The 22,622-nt window shown below is 42.7% G+C and overlaps 1 protein-coding gene and 1 pseudogene across 4 annotated transcripts in view; both read left to right on the top strand.

Annotated features, from left to right (window-relative positions):
- The window catches only part of LOC130293366 (CMP-N-acetylneuraminate-beta-galactosamide-alpha-2,3-sialyltransferase 4-like), a 180,264-nt gene that overhangs the window by 114,121 nt on the left and 43,521 nt on the right, over positions 1-22,622 (top strand). For 2 of the 4 annotated variants that reach the window (XM_056541968.1, XM_056541969.1), the window contains one exon: positions 13,055-13,188. The exons of the other annotated variants lie outside the window; for them this stretch is intronic. In XM_056541968.1, coding sequence (XP_056397943.1) covers positions 13,183-13,188 — 6 coding nt within the window. In that variant the 5' untranslated portion in view covers positions 13,055-13,182. The remainder of the gene's footprint in view (positions 1-13,054; positions 13,189-22,622) is intronic. 4 annotated transcript variants of the gene reach the window in all.
- Positions 14,789-14,930, top strand: LOC130294707 (U2 spliceosomal RNA; annotated as a pseudogene).

Raw genomic sequence — 22,622 nt, 5'->3', positions numbered from 1 at the left:
AGAGGAACTTCAGCGGGATCCATGGCCGGATCTACTGTCACGATGCCGGCTGGCAGGTAGTGCATCCTCTGTGCCAGAGAGGGATTGGCGTGGACCGTGCTAGTGGACCGGTTCTAAGTCACTACTGGTTTTCACCAGAGCCCGCCGCAAAGCGGGATGGTCTTGCTGCGGCGGTAGTGACCAGGTCGTATCCACTAGCAACGGCTCAACCTCTCTGACTGCTGAAGATAGGCGCGGTACAAGGGAGTAGGCAAAAGCAAGGTCGGACGTAGCAGAAGGTCGGGGCAGGCAGCAAGGATCGTAGTCAGGGGCAACGGCAGAAGGTCTGGAAACACAGGCAAGGAACACACAAGGAACGCTTTCACTGGCACTAAGGCAACAAGATCCGGCCAGGGAGTGCAGGGGAAGTGAGGTGATATAGGGAAGTGCACAGGTGAACACACTAATTGGAACCACTGCGCCAATCAGCGGCGCAGTGGCCCTTTAAATCGCAGAGACCCGGCGCGCGCGCGCCCTAGGGAGCGGGGCCGCGCGCGCCGGGACAGAACAGACGGAGAGCGAGTCAGGTAGGGGAGCCGGGGTGCGCATCGCGAGCGGGCGCTACCCGCATCGCGAATCGCATCCCGGCTGGCAGCGGAATCGCAGCGCCCCGGGTCAGAGGACGTGACCGGAGCGCTGCCGCGGGGAGAGTGAAGCGAGCGCTCCGGGGAGGAGCGGGGACCCGGAGCGCTCGGCGTAACAGTTATATTCTTGTATATAGGAGCAGTATTATAGTAGTTATATTCTTGTTTATAGGAGACAGTATTATAGTAGTTATATTCTTGTATATATAGCAGCAGTATTATAGTAGTTATATTCTTGTATATAGGAGACAGTATTATAGTAGTTATATTCTTGTATATATAGCAGCAGTATTATAGTAGTTATATTCTTGTATATAGGAGCAGTATTATAGTAGTTATATTCTTGTATATAGGAGCAGTATTATAGTAGTTATATTCTTGTATATAGGAGCAGTATTATAGTAGTTATATTCTTGTATATAGGAGCAGTATTATAGTAGTTATATTCTTGTATATAGGAGCAGTATTATAGTGGTTATATTCTTGTATATAGGAGCAGTATTATAGTGGTTATATTCTTGTATATAGGAGACAGTATTATAGTAGTTATATTCTTGTATATAGGAGCAGTATTATAGTAGTTATATTCTTGTTTATAGGAGGCAGTATTATAGTAGTTATATTCTTGTATATAGGAGCAGTATTATAGTAGTTATATTCTTGTATATAGGAGCAGTATTATGGTAGTTATATTCTTGTATATAGGAGCAGTATTATAGTGGTTATATTCTTGTATATATAGGAGCAGTATTATAGTAGTTATATTCTTGTATATAGGAGCAGTATTATAGTAGTTATATTCTTGTATATAGGAGCAGTATTATAGTAGTTATATTCTGTATATAGGAGCAGTATTATGGTAGTTATATTCTTGTATATAGGAGCAGTATTATAGTGGTTATATTCTTGTATATAGGAGACAGTATTATAGTAGTTATATTCTTGTATATAGGAGACAGTATTATAGTAGTTATATTCTTGTATATAGGAAGCAGTATTATGGTAGTTATATTCTTGTTTATAGGAGCAGTATTATAGTGGTTATATTCTTGTATATATAGGAGCAGTATTATAGTAGTTATATTCTTGTATATAGGAGCAGTATTATAGTAGTTATATTCTTGTATATAGGAGCAGTATTATAGTAGTTATGTTCTGTATATAGGAGCAGTATTATGGTAGTTATATTCTTGTATATAGGAGCAGTATTATAGTGGTTATATTCTTGTATATAGGAGACAGTATTATAGTAGTTATATTCTTGTATATAGGAGACAGTATTATAGTAGTTATATTCTTGTATATAGGAGACAGTATTATAGTAGTTATATTCTTGTATATAGGAAGCAGTATTATAGTAGTTATATTCTTGTATATAGGAGACAGTATTATAGTAGTTATATTCTTGTATATAGGAGACAGTATTATAGTAGTTATATTCTTGTATATAGGAAGCAGTATTATAGTAGTTATATTCTTGTATATAGGAGACAGTATTATAGTAATTATATTCTTGTATATAGGAGACAGTATTATAGTAGTTATATTCTTGTATATAGGAAGCAGTATTATAGTAGTTATATTCTTGTATATAGGAGACAGTATTATAGTAGTTATATTCATGTATATAGGAGACAGTATTATAGTAGTTATATTCTTGTATATAGGAGACAGTATTATAGTAGTTATATTCTTGTATATAGGAGCAGTATTATAGTAGTTATATTCTTGTATATAGGAGGCAGTGATTATATTAGTTATATTCTTGTTTATAGAAGCAATATTATAGTAGTTATATTCCTGTATATATGAGCACTATTATAGTAGTTATATTCTTGTATATAGAAGCAGTATTATAGTAGTTATATTCCTGTATATAGGAGCAGTATTATAGTAGTTATATTCTTGTATATAGGAGCAGTATTATAGTAGTTATATTCTTGTATATAGGAGCAGTATTATAGTAGTTATATTCTTGTATATAGGAGTAGTATTATAGTAGTTATATTCTTGTATATAGGAGCAGTATTATAGTAGTTATATTCTTGTATATAGGAGCAGTATTATAGTAGTTATATTCTTGTATATAGGAGACAGTATTATAGTAGTTATAGTCTTGTATATGGGGGCAGTATTATAGTAGTTATATTCTTGTATATAGGAGACAGTATTATAGTAGTTATATTCTTGTATATGGGGGCAGTATTATAGTAGTTATATTCTTGTATATAGGAGACAGTATTATAGTAGTTATATTCTTGTATATAGGAGACAGTATTATAGTAGTTATATTCTTGTATATAGTAAGCAGTATTATAGTAGTTATATTCTTGGATATAGGAGACAGTATTATAGTAGTTATATTCATGTATATAGGAGACAGTATTATAGTAGTTATATTCGTGTATATAGGAGACAGTATTATAGTAGCTATATTCTTGTATATAGGAGCAGTATTATAGTAGTTATATTCTTGTATATAGGAGGCAGTGATTATATTAGTTATATTCTTGTATATAGAAGCAGTATTATAGTAGTTATATTCCTGTATATATGAGCACTATTATAGTAGTTATATTCTTGTATATAGAAGCAGTATTATAGTAGTTATATTCCTGTATATATGAGCACTATTATAGTAGTTATATTCTTGTATATAGGAGCAGTATTATAGTAGTTATATTCTTGTATATAGGAGCAGTATTATAGTAGTTATATTCTTGTATATAGGAGTAGTATTATAGTAGTTATATTCTTGTATATAGAAGCAGTATTATAGTAGTTATATTCTTGTATATAGGAGCAGTATTATAGTAGTTATATTCTTGTATATAGGAGCAGTATTATAGTAGTTATATTCTTGTACATAGGAGGCAGTATTATAGTAGTTATATTCGTGTGTATAGGAGCAGTATTATAGTAGTTATATTCTTGTATATAGGAGCAGTATTATAGTAGTTATATTCTCGTATATAGGAGCAGTATTATAGTAGTTATATTCTTGTATATAGGAGCAGTATTATAGTAGTTATATTCTTGTATATAGGAGCAGTATTATAGTAGTTATATTCTTGTATATAGGAGCAGTATTATAGTAGTTATATTCTTGTATATAGGAGCAGTATTATAGTAGTTATATTCTTGTATATAGGAGCAGTATTATAGTAGTTATATTCTTGTATATAGGAGACAGTATTATAGTAGTTATATTCTTGTATATAGGAGCAGTATTATAGTAGTTATATTCTTGTATATAGGAGCAGCATTATAGTAGTTATATTCTTGTGTATAGGAGCAGTATTATAGTATTTAAATTCTTGTATATAGGAGCAGCATTATAGTAGTTATATTCTTGTGTATAGGAGCAGTATTATAGTAGTTATATTCTTGTATATAGGAGCAGTATTATAGTAGTTATATTCTTGTATATAGGAGCAGTATTATAGTAGTTATATTCTTGTATATAGGATCAGTATTATAGTAGTTATATTCTTGTATATAGGGGCAGTATTATAGTAGTTATATTCTTGTATATAGGGGCAGTATTATAGTAATTATATTCTTGTGTATAGGAGCAGTATTATAGTAGTTATATATTGTATGCAGAAGCTTTAATATAATTGGTCTATTATTTGTTCTAAAGTATGCTAAATATGTTACAAGCATACGAAAGTTTATGGAGTTGCTGGTCAGATTGTGTATACTAGTTATTTTTTGACGTCTTCTTGCCGAGCTGTGACCTTGTGAGAATTTATAGACTTGTCCTTCAGTATGGGGCGGATTTATTCTTTCATCTCTGAGAGGTCAGGTGCCCAATAGTTAACACGCCTGCTGTTCTCTGTGGATGAGGTAGGTGACATCCACTCCCAGAAGACAAATACTGATGCCTTTTTTTTATTGGCAGCTTTTGTTCTGTTTATTGATCGCTACGTGTATCCCACATACCTGTCGGAGATGTGTCTGTGGCCTTGAAAGTTCTGCATCTTTCAAGGCCACTGCTTGTTTAGATTCTGAGCTGGTCATGCCCACGCAGCTGAGGGTTTGCTACTGTGCATTCTCAGTAGACATTATCCTGTAACCAGTACACTTCAGTCTAGGACAGTGGTCTCCAAATGGTGGGCCTTCAGTGGTTGCAAAACTACAACTCCCAGCATGCCCGGACAGCCAACGGCTGTCCGGGCATGCTGGGAATTGTAGTTTTGCAACCGCTGGTGGTCCACCATTTGGAGATCACCGGTCTACAACTCCCAGCCAACGGTAGTCCAGGCATGCTGGGAGTTTTAGTTTTGCAACTGCTGGAGGTCCACCATTTGGAGACCACTAGTCTACAACTCCCAGCCAAGGGCTGTCTGGGCATGCTGGGAATTGTAGATTTGCAACCACTAGAGGTCCACCATTTGGAGACCACCGGTCTACAACTCCCAGCCAACGTCTTTCCGGGGATTCTGGGAGTTGTAGTTTTGCAACCGCTGGAGGTCCACCATTTGGAGATCACTGGTCTACATCTCCCAGCCAACGGTAGTCCAGGCATGCTGGGAGTTTTAGTTTTGCAACTGCTGGAGGTCCATCATATGGAGACCACCGGTCTACAACTCCCAGCCAACGTCTTTCCGTGGATTCTGGGAGTTGTAGTTTTGCAACTGCTGAAGGTCCACCGTTTGGAGACCACTGGTCTAGGACTTTATACCAGGCAGATTCAATTCTGATACATTGTAACGGAAAATGGTCCATGTACTAATTTCATGGTGCAACCACTAAAAAGTCCCACACAAATAAATTTAATGTTACATCGGCGCCATTTGTTAACCCTCTCACTTGAAGTAAGCAGAGGCAGGACGTGAGCGCTCCGGGGAGGCAGCGGGACCCGGAGCGCTCGGCGTGACACTTATATATCAAATAAAAATATATGATAGTTAAATTAACCCTTACCTACACCCTTATTTAAATGATGGGTTTTTGTTTCAAGTCCCATGCAAGTATATGGGACTTCCAGTACCTTATTCCACAAGCTCCGCTCTGAATCTCCTGGTGAATGCATCCGTCCGGCTTGCAAGCCACACCCCATCTCACACAGACACGCCCACTGTTAAAGCCCCACCCTTTTTATTTTCTACCCTTTTTGTGCATCGGTCTGGCTTGCAAATCATGCTCTTTTCCAAAAAGCCACGTCCCCTTTCGACTTACTATATCTTCATCACAAGGATGGGATAGGAGGACGGGATAGGAGGAGGAGATTTGAGGACGGGATATGAGGATGAGATATGAGGACGAGATATGAGGATGAGATGTGAGATCGGGATATGAGGACAGGATGTGAGGACGGGATATGACAACAATATATGAGGGCGGGATGTGAGGACGGGATATGAGGACAGGGTGTGAGGACGGGATATGACAACAATATATGAGGGCGGGATGTGAGGACGGGATATGAGGACAGGGTGTGAGGACGGGATATGACAACAATATATGAGGGCGGGATGTGAGGACGGGATATGAGGACAGGGTGTGAGGACGGGATATGACAACAATATATGAGGATGAGATGTGAGGACGGGATATGAGGACAGGGTGTGAGGACGGGATATGACAACAATATATGAGGACGGGATATTAGGTCGGATTAGGTTAGGATATGGCAACAATATATGAGGACCGGATGTGAGGACGGGATATGACAGCAGTATATGAGGACGAGATATGAAAATATATGAGGATGGGATATGGGGTTGGGATATGAGAACAATATATGAGAACGGGATATGACAACAATATATGAGGACGGGATGTGAGGACGGGATATGACAATTTATAAGGACGGGATATGACAACAATATATGAGGACGAGATATGAAAATATATGAAGACGGGATATGAGGTCAGGATATAAGGACGGGATATGAGAACAATATATGAGGACAGGATATGAAGTCAAAAGCTTCCTCCTTTGTTGATTTTCCTCTTCAACAAGGATTAGGAAGGTGAGTGTCAGCCCAGTATGATATACTGACTGGTGTTTCCAATAATCTTTGAGTTCCACTTTTATATTACTTTTTAGTATAGGGAGTTTTTGTGGTACGCTCGGATCGGTTGTGATTTGTAGAAGTGATACTGGTCTAATACATTCTTATTTTGAGGTTATATTTCCTGCTCCTATCCATCACTGATTACTTAGGCAGATTCCCCTGTCAGGGCTCTGGGAAAGCTGGGTAACAACCCTTAAGGAGGCTGTTATGGTGTTCAGGTTGTCAGCTCTCCTTGATGATGCCAGATAGACTGGAGGGTTTAGGCTGCACTCACATCGCATTTTGGCCACATGTCACTGGTGTATGTCGGCAACCTGTCAGAAAACAATGCTAATATATACTGTGACCTACTCCTGGAGGGCCCATTGAGTTTAATGGACTGAACATATTTATATTCAGTCCATTTCCCAACATATACTATTTCTGTGCCAGACTTAAAAGCACATAGTAAAGGCAAAGAAAAAAGGATCTTAAAATGGCGCTAACTCCACAGTGCATATATGGCAAAGACCATATAGTAAACAGGTAAAACCGCATATAGTAAACAGGTAAAACCGCATATAGTAAGCAGGTAAAACCGCATATAACAACGCGTTTGACAGGTAAAGTGAACAAGACAATGATAGAGCACATAGTAAAAGGCATGAAAACAGGATCTTCACATGACCCTAACTCCCCATTGTATACAGGTTAAAGGCCATATAGCAAATAGGAACATTTCTGCAGCACTCAACAGCACGTTTCAAGTCTGGTCAAGACTCTTCATCAGGGAAAGTCCATAAGAAAATGATACAAGAAATAAGTTTTCAAATCCCAAAGTGCTCCTTTAAAGTCTATCCCCTGTCCTAAGTATAGGGGATAAGTTTAACATCGTGGGGGTCCAACCGCTGGGATCCCCGCAATCTCCAGCTCTCCAGCCAAATAGGGTGTGTCGACCTTCACATGAAGCGGCGGCCGACACCCCCCCTCAATGCAGCACTCTGGCTCTCCCATAGAGTTGTCTTGAGGGGGCATGTTAGCTGCCACTTCATGCGGTGGTCGAACACCCCCCCTTCCTGCAGACTGCCGGGGGCCCCGTACGGGACATCATGGGAGGTCTCAGCGGTCTGACCCCCCACCGTGATCTAAACCTTAGCCCCTCTCCTCAAGATAGGGGATAAGTTTACATATCACAGAGTAGTCCTTTAAAAGGTGCGCCCTCATTCTCTTATGCACTTTACCTGATGAAGGGTTATGTCCAGACCAGAAACGCGCTGTGTAGGGTTTTACCATAAACTGTGGCCCTCCAGATGTTGCAAAACTTCATCTCCCAGCATGCCCGGACAGCCAACGGCTGTCCGGGCATGCTGGGAGTTGAAGTTTTGCAACATCTGGAGGGCCAAAGTTTAACACCACTGGTGTAAAATAACCTTTAGGCTAGGTCTACATAACTTTGTTTGGGGCAACATGAATATGGCAATGGCTGCGTTGTGACTTTTATTCATGGTATATGGTATACCCATCCTTGCTGTCTCCCATACATTAGGTATACATGTATTCTTGATATATGGCTTATGTTAGTGGTTAAAAGAGTATGTGGTGCGCCTGAAACGCGTTTCTGCCGACAACACCTTGTACATGTACCTGCAGTGTGCTCTGTTTTAACCGTGCGTTGAAACTCAAAGTGTACCATGTCACAGACACATGTCAAAAGTTTCGATCAGTCAAGGTCTCACTGCTGAGTCCCCCACCAGTCAGGAGAACGAGTGGTGATAAGTATGCGGCGGCGTGCTTTACTCCCCATCTCTCAGCCATCTTTGTCTCGCCGCTCCACTATAGGACTATGGGGTGGTGAGACAAAGATAGCTAAAAATTGTGCTGTCTCCTTGCCCATTTGATTCTGGATTTAATAAAAAAAAAGGGGGGCGCCAGTGACCGTAACATTTGCACTACTGATTGCTTGCTTGGCGCTTAAAGGGGTACTCCGGTGGAAATGTGTTTTTTTTTTTTTTTAAATCAACTGGTGCCATAAAGTTAAACAGATTTGTAAATTACTTCTATTAAAAAAAAATGTTTATCTTTCCAGTACTTATTAGCAGCTGTATGCTGCATAGGAAATTCTTTTATTTTTGAATTTCTTTTTTTGTCTCGTCCACAGTGCTCTCTGCTGACACCTGATGCCCGTATCGGAAACTGTGCAGAGCAGGAGAAAATTCTCATAGCAAAACTATGCTGCTCTGGACAGTTCCTGACACGGACAAAAAAGAAATTCAAAAAGCAAAGATTTTCCTCTGTAGAATACAGCTGCTAATAAGTACCGGAAGGATAAAGATTTTTTAATAGAAGTAATTTACAAATCTGTTTAATTTTCTGGCACCAGTTCATTTTAACAAAAAAGTTAGTACCCATTTAAACCCACACAGACAGGATGCACCTACTATTTAGGTAAGGTTATGTACCGCATTTTTCGTCATATAAGAGGCTCCGGCATATAAGACGCAACTAAGGATAAAAATCTAGAAAATAAAGATTCTGAACCAAATACAATGTAAAGTATAGGACAGTGATCTTCAACCTGCGGACCTTCTGATGTTGCAAAACTACAACTCCCAGCATGCCCGGACAGCCGTTGGCTGTCCAGGTATGCTGGGAGTTGTAGTTTTGCAACATCTGGAGGTCTGCAGGTTGAAGACCACTGGTATAGGAGGTTATACTCACGTGTCCCCGCCGCTCCGGACCCGTCACCGCTCGTCACTGCTGCCCCGGATGTCGCCCTCCATCGCTGTTGCCGCGTCCCCAGGGTGTCCCTGTCGCTCCGGAACGTCTCTGCTGCCCGGTATCCTCGCTCTCCGTCGCACGCCGCTCCTATTGGATGACGGGACGGCGTGTGCGACAACGTGATGATGACGACGAAGGAGAGTGCCGGCCATGCAGGGGATCCCGGCACGGAGCAGACACCGAGGAGGCAGGTAAGGTACCTCCCGGTGTCCTGTAAGCTGTTCGGGATGCCCGGGTTATTGTTATTTTCGCTTCAGATGCGGCGGTCAGCTTTGATTGCCGCGTCTGAAGGGTTAATACAGGGCATCACCGCGATCGGTGATGTCCTGTATTAGCTGCGGGTCCCGGCCATTGATGGCCGCAAGGACCGCCGCGATAGGTGTGTATTCGCCGTATAAGACGGCGAAAAATACGGTAATTTGGGCACTATAGACTATACCACTAGTTGGGAAGAGCATCAGTCTGCACTGCGCAGGCACTAGAGATGAGCGAACTTACAGTAAATTCGATTCGTCACGAACTTCTCGGCTCGGCAGTTGATGACTTATCCTGCGTAAATTAGTTCAGCTTTCCGGTGCTCCGGTGGGCTGGAAAAGGTGGATACAGTCCTAGGAAAGAGTCTCCTAGGACTGTATCCACCTTTTCCGGAGCACCGGAAAGCTGAACTAATTTATGCAGGAAAAGTCATCAACTGCCGAGCCGAGAATTTCGTGACGAATCGAATTTACTGTAAGTTCGCTCATCTCTAGCAGGCACCATCCAATACAGGAGCAGGTTACTTTTTTTTTTAATGTATATTTTCCTCCCTGTTCATTCATGCCTCAGTCTATGCCATCCATGGGTGCGGCACCCAAGCTCTGTGCACTGTACGTGCCAGCAATGCTCATTTCTCTTTCGTAACCCTAATGATATGAGACAGTCCTCTGCTGCTCTCTGCTGATGCACCTGCTTTAAATAAACAGTGAGGTGGGTGGAATCCCGGGTGTCACCCGCAGCTCTGTCACTTTCTGACACTTGTCTCTGACTCTTTCCTCGCTGCCGGTTTGTGGCTGAGAACCTCCTGCTGAGTATTGACAAGGGTAAGACAAGCAGGGACACCTCTCAATGTGTGTGCTGGTGGGTGCCAGGACTCAGGTAGGCATTGACCCTGGTAATATGTTAATGGTGCCACCTGTGGCTGCTCCTCTGGTGCCAGGAGGGTATTGTGCCCATAATATTATGTTTTTATTACGTTCTAATAACACAGAGTCCCTGGATGATCCTTCACCACCGCTGCCGCTGTCACAGTTTGATGGAAAGAAGTAATAACATTTAGCTTTAGAGCTCAGGGGGGTCATTGAATTTCGGAGGAGGCGCGTGCAATAATAGAAGGTTATTAGTTTTTGTGTTTTTTTTTATCATGGTTGAAATGAATAGAGAAAGCAAAATAACTCAGCACATAACATTTACCGTCCCGCTGGTATACAAGGAATTATTTTATTGCCTGTTACAGTTTATTTGATTTGTTGTCATTTTTATCTTTTATTCTCTGTTTTTTTGATTTTCTTTCTTTGGTTGCATTGTTTTGTGTATATAAAAGATGAGGGTTATCTCTATTTGTATATTTTTCACTTTTATTTGTTTTGGATTTTTCAATGTTTTGTTGCATTTTTATCTAGATTTTCTGCATTTCTATTCTTTTTATGATTGTTCTAATTTTCAGTCTTGGAATATTTGTAAAAGTTGTAGTTTATTGCATTGGTTATATATACAGTACATATATATTTATGTATATACATCGAAATGTAGCAAGATAAATATATATTCTTATAATCAAAAGTTATCCCCTATCTGCTGGGTGAGGATATGTTTACTTTGAATGAAACCAAATTTTTATAGTTTTTTAGGATTTACTACTTTTGAACGATAAGAACTTAAATTCGTTTTCATGTCACCATCTGATGCGTCCTCCCAATCTTATGTCTGGAGAATAAGACGATTTGCTGTTTTGCTTCTATTTGGAATTATATTCTGACCCCCAACACCTTTATATTTTTCTATCTACGGAGTAGTTTGAGGGCTTATTTTATGGGGTAAGCTGTAGTTTCCGATGGCAGAATTTTGGGTGACATATGACCCTCTTTTTACTTCCATTTTTGGAAGCAAAATGAATATGAACAGAAATTCTGACTTACCAATTGTGAAAATGCTTATTTATTGATTTATTTATGTTTTACATAATGAAGAGGGGAAAGCTTTTTGTGCTTTTTTTTTTACTTTTTGTTACATTTTAATGAACTTTTTTTTAAGTTATGACAAAATGCAGATATGCCAGTGGTAAAGATGTATTCTTTATTCGGATCCCAATTAAAACCACAGGGCATGGGGAACAGCCATTACAACAGCAACAGAAAGACAGCGTGGACGCGTTTCGGGTATAACACTTCATCTATGCATGTGCATAGACGAAGGGTTATACCCGAAACGCGTCCACGCTGTCTTACTGTTGCTATTGTAATGGCTGTTCTGCATGCCCTGTGGTTTTTATTGGGATCCGAATAAAGAATACATCTTTACCACTGGCATATCTGCATTTTGTCTAAACTAAGTTGGAGTCTAGCCTTGCTGGGGATCAAGTGAGCGGACCTCCTCGCTCTGATTTTTTCACTCTTAGGCTATGTTCACACAGCAGAATGTTCATGTGGAAAGCGGCATAAATATTTTGAATGGACATCCAATCGGGTTCTGCTTCTTTGTTGACGCGGCAGAATTTCCACAGCAGCAACATGTGCCGCGGAAATCCTGGATCCAGCGTCCATGCAGAAATGCATTGCTGTCTATGAGACGGCGCATTTTCGAGTAGTCCTAGCGTCGGTATGTTCTTTCCATGCGGACATTCCACCGTGTGAACAGAGCCTTACTTGGACACTTGACCATTCGATCACTTGATCACTTGCTGTCCTTGGATCAGACAAAAGCATTTGATCAGGATAACCATGAGCTCCACCGTTTTTGTCTCTTTGCCAGAGGAAAGGCAATAGATGATGTCAGAGATAGACCGCTACTCAGAAGCGTCCGTGTCCAAGATGAACCTGGATAAGTGTAAAAGTCTCTGGCTGGGAGGGGGAGATCCTGGTTTTGATCTCCTGGACATCCTTTTAGAGCCCCAGGAATCCTTTAGGAGTCCTCGGCATCTAAGTTATCTATGAACTGTATATATGTATCTATAAACAAAGAAAACTGTAACAGCAGGCTTATAGGATCACCACTCAGAAGGGGGATCAGGAGACTCTCCAAAAAGAGGAAACCAGATGAAAACATTCCTGCTCCCTTTGCTGATATATCTGGGCAGTGTAGACATGTTTCCAGGACCTCTCTGGACCCGGGTCTACAGTGTGTTCTTCCAAATGTAATGGGGGAATAGACTGAACCTAGTGAAGAAAGAGGTTGTATCCCGTATGAGGAGACAAGAAGGGAATGGGTATGGTCAACCCTGTTGTATTCTTTGTGAAGACCAATATAGCAAACCTCTGGACAGAGGGGGCGCTCCTCTGTGGGTATTCTCCTATAAGGGATGGTTTCAGCCTTTCTTCCATTAATAGGGGATGCGAAGGCAAATAAAGGTAATTTGCTAGTGGGGTGATAAGGTCTCCTTAAATTCCTTCACAGGAGGGTCCTGTCGACTCAAGATCCCCTTAAAGTTTTTGGACTTGACTGCTTCCATGGGAAACTGTGTGTGAGGGACAGTCTACAGGAGCTCTATGGAACATTGATGTCCCTGAGAGGAGTGTAGAGGCATGCTGGTAAGCATAGAGCATTTTCTACTTCAATTTTCACTTAAAGGGTACTCCGGTGCTAAGACATCTTATCCCCTATCCCTTGGGATAAGATGCCTGATCGCGGGGGGTCACGAGCACAGTGCTCTCTGCTGACATCTCTGTCCATTTTAAGAACTGTCCAGAGTAGGAGAAAATCCTCATAGCAAACAAATGTTGCTCTGGACAGTTCCTAAAATTGGCAGAGATGTCAGCAGAGAGCACTGTGGTCGTGATGTCAGCAGAGAGCTCTGTGTTCCAAAAAGAGAATAATTTCTTCTGTAGTATTCAGCAGCTAATAAGTACTGGAAGGATTAAGATTTTTTAATAGAAGTAATTTACAAATCTGTTTAACTTTGTGGCACCAGTTGATTTAAATTGATTTAAAAAATAAAAAGTTTTCCACTGGAGTACCCCTTTAATACGGCCACTTTCAAAGGAAAGAAAAAGTAACTGCTGAGGTAATTTCCTCTAGCTATGTATTGCACAGACAAATTTATCATATGCTGCGCGCTTAGGGTTGCCACCTGGCCGGTATTTTACCGGCACAGCCAGTATTTTGGCCACCCTGCCGTTGTTTTTATATTAAAAATACCAGCAATGCAGTGGCCGGTATTTATCCAACCAATCCTCCACCTCCCAGAATGTTGCACTATAACCTATACCAGTGTTTCCCAACCATAGCACCTCCAGTAGTTGTAAAACTACAACTCCCAGCATGCCCGGACAGCCAACGGCTGCCAGGGCATGCATGGAGTTGTAGTTTTGCAACAGCTGGAGGCACCCCTGGTTGGTAAACACTGATCTATACTATATACTACAATATAGTCCAACATACTGGGAGTTGTAGTTTTGCAACAGCTGGAGGTACCCCTGGTTGGGAAACACTGACCCATACTATATACTACTCTATAGTCCAACCTGCTAGAAGTTGTAGTTTTGCAACAGCTGGAGGCACCCCTGGTTGGGAAACACTGACCTATACTATATACTACTATATAGTCCAACATGCTGGGAGTTGTAGTTTTCATTTGGGGCAGCTGCTGAGCCACAGGTTGTATCAGGGCATGCTGGGAGTTGTAGTTAGTAACTAACTGCAAGTCCCGAATTTGCTTTAAAAAAAAAAAAAAAAAAAAGCAATCAAAAAGTCACATCAAAACAAAAATGATACTGTTAAAAACTACAGACCGGGGCGCAAAAAATTTGCCTCATACAGGCCCGGGTAAGGAGAAATAGAATAGTTTTAGGGGTCAGAATAGGACAAAATTTCCCCACATATGTGTATCCTGTGATGTCACGCATATATAATTACTTATGCAAATTGGCATGGCCGGTATTTTTTATGCAAGAAAGGTGGCGACCCTATGTGCGCCATGCCATAAATTTGATGCACTTCAGCACTTTCACTTCAGCTAAAAAATATTGACTGTAAAACACGTCTACCATAGACAATAATGATTAATTCCCCTCACAGCGTTTAGTACAGACACAGTGGGAAATCCTCCCTTTGGATGAGAGGGTTAGGACCATACTCGGTGAGGCTAGGCTTCCCCGGTGGTGGGATGATGCTGATACATTAGTCTTTTTGATCGCTTCTCGGCCTTGTGGCTAAGATCAAGTGTAGTGTGGTGTCCCAGCACCGTATTTCATACTGTGCCTTGGTAGGGGGGTCTCCAAAGTCAGAGTCCCTAGGACTGTTGGGGTCCGCTTCCCTAGTTAGCCCCTAGTCACCCCTAAGTAAGTTAATATTTATAACAATTATCATTGTAAATATGTATATTGCATTACTCACTTGTTTTGCGTCGCAGGACCTTAGGTCATGTGACCCGTTACTCAGAACTCTATGGTATGTTTAAGGACCTTAGGTGGTTCTTGTGTCACATGTTCACCCACAATGCCGTGTAACGGTGAGTGACAGTTGTTATGCACCAATCAAAAACAGCTCAGCCCCTGCCCATATAAGGGAGCTGCGGCCATTTTTCGCTCTCTTGTGTTGCTGTCACTGAACGAGGTAGGACCTCCGCAACTTTCAAATACGTTTACTAGGCCAAAGCGGTTATACTTCAACAATTCCCCGCTACTCTCCGCAAGATCACTGGACCTAAATGCACCCCTAAATCCAGTGGATCTATGTTACGGAATCTTCTAAAAGCTAAATTGAGCTTATCTGATCCCAACCAACTGTCAATCGCTGATCAACTAGAAATAGACTCTGTTATCTGGACTGTTATTGCTATTGCCTGCTTCAGAAAATCTTCAGTAAGAGTTCCTGCAAGTTTTCCGTTAAACAGTGGTTGTGGACAATCCATTTATTTCCCACTCACCTATCGCTCTTGGGAAGGGTGGCAATAGCCCCTAGCAACATTACAGTATTTAACCCTCACCCTGGCGTCACGAGTGACAAGGGTTAACAGCACCCTTTATTATCCAGAACAGCAACATCCCAACTACCCTACACCCCCACCAAGGCACCACAGTAGTATCTGTTCATATCAGTTTAAGCCAGTGAGCGGATGCACCGGTTTTGGACTGGTGGGGATGGGTGCTGCATGGAGGATGCAGGTGTACCGGGGCGTTCCGGGGCTGGTTCTGAGGAATCAGCTCGATGGCTGCCCTGATGTGACCTGTTTCCTCCAGGTCTCGCCATGAGGCTAAGAGGGTCTAGAGCCGAGGAACTTTAGTGCCTCGGGGAGTGGTGACCCCGAGGTGCCGAAACTCACTGGGAGTATTGGCTCACGGAGTTGAAGCACGGGCACCATAATCTCTTCACCTTGTGGCACTCACCTCTTGATTCCTGGCCTTCTGGCTAGGATCAGAGAATTTGTTATAGATCCGGTCGGATGTCCGGTCAGTATGCCTGTACACATTCACTTTTTTTTTTGTCTCACTGTGTCACCTTTTGCGCGATATGTGTTCACAGGATTGTTAGGATGCGGTAGCCCTTCTGGGTGTCCCTCTTAGCGGTATAGGGGAGGTGTGTGGGGCCATTAGGTTCTGCACCTTCCTGCAAAAACCCCGGGTACTCCTGCATGGGCAGGTAGCAGGGTACCGACCGTTATCGGCTCTGCGGGCAGATACCTTGGCTAACGCCAAGGGGGATGCCGGGAGCATTTGTGTCCCCTCAGTAGCTTCGGCAAAAAGGGACATCGAACCTAGAACCTTGCAGGTGCCTTTTGGTCCGGAGGCGAAGGGTAAGGTTTGTTGGGGGGCCTCTCTCCTATCGGAGAAGGGCTTGCGATAGACCGCATCCTTTGTGCACTTTTTTTTAGTGTAACACGTTTGCACTTTTTCTTGCACTTTGGGTGATTCGAGAGCACGTTCCTCGGCTCTTAGAAAATATATGGAAATATAGGGCTTGCAGCTAAAGGGTTCTGTATATGGCTAAATAGCTTCTCTATTGTTTGGTTTGTATAATGTGTTATATGTACTTTGTTTTGTGTATATTAAACCTATCTAGAGAAAAAGTTAACCAGTTGCCCATAGCAACCAATCAGATTACTGCTTTAATTTTGAACCCCTTAAGGACGGACCCATTTTTTACCTTAATGACCAGGCTCTTTATTTATTTTTTTACTTTGACACATGTCTCTTTATTATTTTTTCATGGTGTTCACTGTGCGGTAAAAGTGATGTTATATTTATTCTGTGGGTTGGTACGATTACGACAATACCCATTTTATATAACTTTTTATTCTCTTTTTCCTTTTCTAAGCAAAATTATTTTTTTTCCCTTTTTTGTGTTATTATTTTCCGACAGTCGTAACTTTTTTATTTTTCATCCAACACTATTGATTGAGGGCTTATTTTTTGCGGGACAAGCTGTACTTTTTTATTCGTATTATTTTTGCAATAAATGCTACCTTTTGATCTTTTTTATTCGCTATTTGTACCAAAATTGGCGAATAGTGCGCTTTTTTGTTGTTCTTTTTTTACGACGTTCACCGTGCGGGATAATTTACATTATAGATTTATAGTAAACGTCATTACGGACATGGCAATACTAAGCATGTATATGCTTTGTGTTTTTTTATGATAATACAGGGCTTTTATTGGGAAAGGGGCATTTTTTTTTTTTTTTTTTTACACTTCATCCTTTTATTGGAGAACCTATTATTATTTTATTTCTCACTTTTTACAAATTATACTATGCTGTAGTACATTTGTACTGCAGCACAGTAGTATAACCTGATGAGCTGCACACACTACAGCCCCTGGCTGGATCTCACAGGCTTCTGTAGCAGGCATACAGGAGGCCATGATTTGGCCTCCTGCTTCCATAGCAACCAACGGCGACCCGCGATCGTATTGTGGTGCCGCCGTTGGTGAACAGGGGGAGCACCCTCCCCCTGTCAACACCATAGATGCCGTGATCAGGATTGATCACGGCATCTATGGGGCTAATGCTGCCAGGACCCCGGCTGTGATTGACAGCTGGGTCCAGTGTGCATACGTCCCAGCGTGCAAACGTGTCGGGTGCTGCGACGTATGCATATGTCCTGTAGCGGGAAGGGATTAATAGGGCCTCTGGAAAAAAAAAACTGTTTGGTTGCTGTGGGCTACTGTTCAACCTGTCGTCTTCACAGGTTTTGATCTCCCCCTATGTGAATATTTTATATACACTGCTCAAAAATATAAAGGGAACACTTAAACAACACAATGTAACTCCAAGTCAATGACACTTCTGTGAAATCCCACTGTCCACTCAGGAAGCAACACTGATTGACAATCAATTTCACATGATGTTGTGCAAATGGAACAGACAACAGGTGGAAATTATAGGCAATTAGCAAGACACCCCCCAATAAAGGAGTGGTCCTGCTGGTGGTGACCACAGACCACTTCTCAGTTCCTATGCTTCCTGGCTGATGTTTTGGTCACTTTTGAATGCTGGCGGTGCATTCACTCTAGTGGTAGTTTGAGACGGAGTCTACAACCCACACAAGTGGCTCAGGTAGTGCAGCTCATCCAGGATGGCACATCAATGCGAGCTGTGGCAAGAAGGTTCGCTGTGTCTGCCAGCGTAGTGTCCAGAGCATGGAGGCCCTACCAGGAGACAGGCCAGTACATCAGGAGACGTGGAGGAGGCCGTAGAAGGGCAACAACCCAGCAGCAGGACCACTACCTCCGCCTTTGTGCAAGGAGGAGCAGGAGAAGCACTGCCAGAGCCCTGCAAAATGACCTCCAGCAGGCCACAAATGTGCATGTGTCCCCTCAAACAGTCAGAAACAGACTCCATGAGGGTGGTATGAGGGCCCGACGTCCACAAGTGGGGGTTGTGCTTACAGCCCAACACCCTGCAGGACATTTGGCATTTGCCAGAGAAAACCAAGATTGGCAAATTTGCCACTGGTGCCCTGTGTTCTTCACAGATGAAAGCAGGTTCACACTGAGCATGTGACAGATGTAACAGAGTCTGGAGATGCTGTGGAAAATGTTCTGCTGCCTGCAACATCTTCCAGCATGACCGGTTTGGCGGTGGGTCAGTAATGGTGTGGGGTGGCATTTCTTTGGGGGGTGCTGCAAAGCCCTCCATGTGCTTGCCAGAGGTAGCCTGACTGCCATTAGGTACCGAGATGAGATCCTCAGACCCCTTGTGAGACCATATGCTGGTGCGGTTGGCCCTGGGTTCCTCCTAATGCAAGACAATGCTAGACCTCATGTGGCTGGAGTGTGTCAGCAGTTCCTGCAGGAGGAAGGCATTGATGCTATGAAATGGCCTGCCCGTTCCCCAGACCTGAGTCCGATTGAGCACATCTGGGACATCATTTCTCACTCCAGGACATTACATCAAAGTTGGATCAGCCTGTAGTGCGGTTTTCCATTTTGATTTTGAGTGTGACTCCATATCCAGACCTCCATGGGTTGATAAATTTGATTTCCATTGATTTTGTTGTCAGCACATTCAACTATGTAAAGACGAAACTATTTCATATGATTAGTTCATTCATTCAGATCTAGGATGTGTTATCTTAGTGTTCCCTTTATTTTTTTGAGCAGTGTATATATTGTTTGGTTTTCACCTAGGGTTGGGGTTTAGTATACAGTTGGGTGGTGGATTATAAAAGGGGAGGGAGTCCACAGCTTATCGGTATCGGCCCTAAAAAATCTATATCGGTCGATCCCTGGTTCTTGGGATCCACAATGTATATCAACATCTGCAATATCACACAGCACATTTTTTATTTTGTATCTCATTAAGGAACAGCAATGCAGTCTCTTAATAATAATTATAATAATAATAGTAATTAACTTAAACATAATATAATAATTACTGGTTATTTGTATTGATAATTGGTAATACAAGTCGGACAAGAACATACAAAATACAGCAGTTTCTAATTGGCTCCTGCAATGGCTTAATGATTTTATATATATATATATATATATATGTGTGTATGTATATATATATATATATATATATATATATGTATATATACAGTGCTTAGTGAAAGTATTCGGCCCCCTTGAACTTTTCGACCTTTTGCCAAATTTCAGGCTTCAAACATAAAGATATAAAACTGTAATTTTTTGTGAAGAATCAACAACAAGTGGGACACAATCATGAAGTGGAACAAAATTTATTGGATATTTCAAACTTTTGTTAACAAATAAAAAACTGAAATATTGGGCGTGCAAAATTATTCAGCCCCTTTACTTTCAGTGCAGCAAACTCTCTCCAGAAGTTCAGTGAGGATCTCTGAATGATCCAATGTTGACCTAAATGACTAATGATGATAAATAGAATCCACCTGTGTGTAATCAAGTCTCCGTATAAATGCACCTGCACTGTGATAGTCTCAGAGGTCCGTTTAAAGCGCAGAGAGCATCATGAAGAACAAGGAACACACCAGGCAGGTCCGAGATATTGTTGTGGAGAAGTTTAAAGCCGGATTTGGATACAAAAAGATTTCCCAAGCTTTAAACATCCCAAGGAGCACTGTGCAAGTGATAATATTGAAATGGAAGGAGCATCAGACCACTGCAAATCTACGAAGACCCGGCCGTCCCTCTAAACTTTCAGCTCATACAAGGAGAAGACTGATCAGAGATGCAGCCAAGAGGCCCATGATCACTCTGGATGAACTGCAGAGATCTACAGCTGAGGTGGGAGACTCTGTCCATAGGACAACAATCAGTCTTATACTGCACAAATCTGGCCTTTATGGAAGAGTGGCAAGAAGAAATCCATTTCTTAAAGATATCCAGAAAAAGTGTAGTTTAAAGTTTGCCACAAGCCACCTGGGAGACACCAAACATGTGGAAGAAGGTGCTCTGGTCAGATGAAACCAAAATCCAACTTTTTGGCAACAATGCAAAACGGTATGTTATGCATAAAAGCAACACAGCTCATTACCCTGAACACACCATCCCCACTGTCAAACATGGTGGTGGCAGCATCATGGTTTGGGCTTTTCTTCAGCAGGGACAGGGAAGATGGTTAAAATTGATGGGAAGATGGATGGAGCCAAATACAGGACCATTCTGGAAGAAAACCTGATGGAGTCTGCAAAAGACCTGAGACTGGGATGGAGATTTGTCTTCCAACAAGACAATGGTCCAAAACATAAAGCAAAATCTACAATGGAATGGTTCACAAATAAACATATCCAGGTGTTAGAATGGCCAAGTCAAAGTCCAGACCCGAATCCAATCGAGAATCTGTGGAAAGAACTGAAAACTGCTGTTCACAAACGCTCTCCATCCAACCTCACTGAGCTCCAGCTGTTCACAAACGCTCTCCATCCAACCTCACTGAGCTCCAGCTGTTCACAAACGCTCTCCATCCAACCTCACTGAGCTCCAGCTGTTCACAAACGCTCTCCATCCAACCTCACTGAGCTCCAGCTGTTCACAAACGCTCTCCTTCCAACCTCACTGAGCTCCAGCTGTTCACAAACGCTCTCCATCCATCCTCACTGAGCTCCAGCTGTTCACAAACACTCTCCATCCAACCTCACTGAGCTCCAGCTGTTCACAAACGCTCTCCATCCGACCTCACTGAGCTCCAGCTGTTCACAAACGCTCTCCATCCGACCTCACTGAGCTCCAGCTGTTCACAAACGCTCTCCATCCGACCTCACTGAGCTCCAGCTGTTCACAAATGCTCTCCATCCAACCTCACTGAGCTCCAGCTGTTCACAAACGCTCTCCATCCAACCTCACTGAGCTCCAGCTGTTCACAAACGTTCTCTATCCAACCTCACTGAGCTCCAGCTGTTCACAAACGCTCTCCATCCAACCTCACTGAGCTCCAGCTGTTCACAAACGCTCTCTATCCAACCTCACTGAGCTCCAGCTGTTCACAAACGCTCCCCATCCAACCTCACTGAGCTCCAGCTGTTCGCAAACGCTCTCCATCCAACCTCACTGAGCTCCAGCTGTTCACAAACGCTCTCCATCCAACCTCACTGAGCTCCAGCTGTTCACAAACGCTCTCCATCCAACCTCACTGAGCTCCAGCTGTTCACAAACGCTTTCCTTCCAACCTCACTGAGCTCCAGCTATTCACAAACGCTCTCCATCCAACCTCACTGAGCTCCAGCTGTTCACAAACGCTCTCCATCCATCCTCACTGAGCTCCAGCTGTTCACAAACGCTCTCCATCCGACCTCACTGAGCTCCAGCTGTTCACAAACGCTCTCCATCCAACCTCACTGAGCACCAGCTGTTCACAAACGCTCTCCATCCAACCTCACTGAGCTCCAGCTGTTCACAAACGCTCTCCATCCAACCTCACTGAGCTCCAGCTGTTCACAAACGTTCTCTATCCAACCTCACTGAGCTCCAGCTGTTCACAAACGCTCTCCATCCAACCTCACTGAGCTCCAGCTGTTCACAAACGCTCTCTATCCAACCTCACTGAGCTCCAGCTGTTCACAAACGCTCCCCATCCAACCTCACTGAGCTCCAGCTGTTCACAAACGCTCTCCATCCAACCTCACTGAGCTCCAGCTGTTCACAAACGCTCTCCATCCATCCTCACTGAGCTCCAGCTGTTCACAAACGCTCTCCATCCAACCTCACTGAGCTCCAGCTGTTCACAAACGCTCTCCATCCAACCTCACTGAGCTCCAGCTGTTCACAAACACTCTCCATCCAACCTCACTGAGCTCCAGCTGTTCACAAACACTCTCCATCCAACCTCACTGAGCTCCAGCTGTTCACAAACGCTCTCTATCCAACCTCACTGAGCTCCAGCTGTTCACAAACACTCCCCATCCAACCTCACTGAGCTCCAGCTGTTCACAAACGCTCTCCATCCAACCTCACTGAGCTCCAGCTGTTCACAAACGCTCTCCATCCATCCTCACTGAGCTCCAGCTGTTCACAAACGCTCTCCATCCAACCTCACTGAGCTCCAGCTGTTCACAAACGCTCTCCATCCAACCTCACTGAGCTCCAGCTGTTCACAAACACTCTCC

This window comes from Hyla sarda, chromosome 10 (assembly GCF_029499605.1).
Source record: "Hyla sarda isolate aHylSar1 chromosome 10, aHylSar1.hap1, whole genome shotgun sequence".
Classification (NCBI taxonomy): domain Eukaryota; kingdom Metazoa; phylum Chordata; class Amphibia; order Anura; family Hylidae; genus Hyla; species Hyla sarda.
The sequence above is the reverse complement of the archived record's forward strand: the minus strand, read 5'-3'. Positions and strand labels throughout refer to the sequence as shown.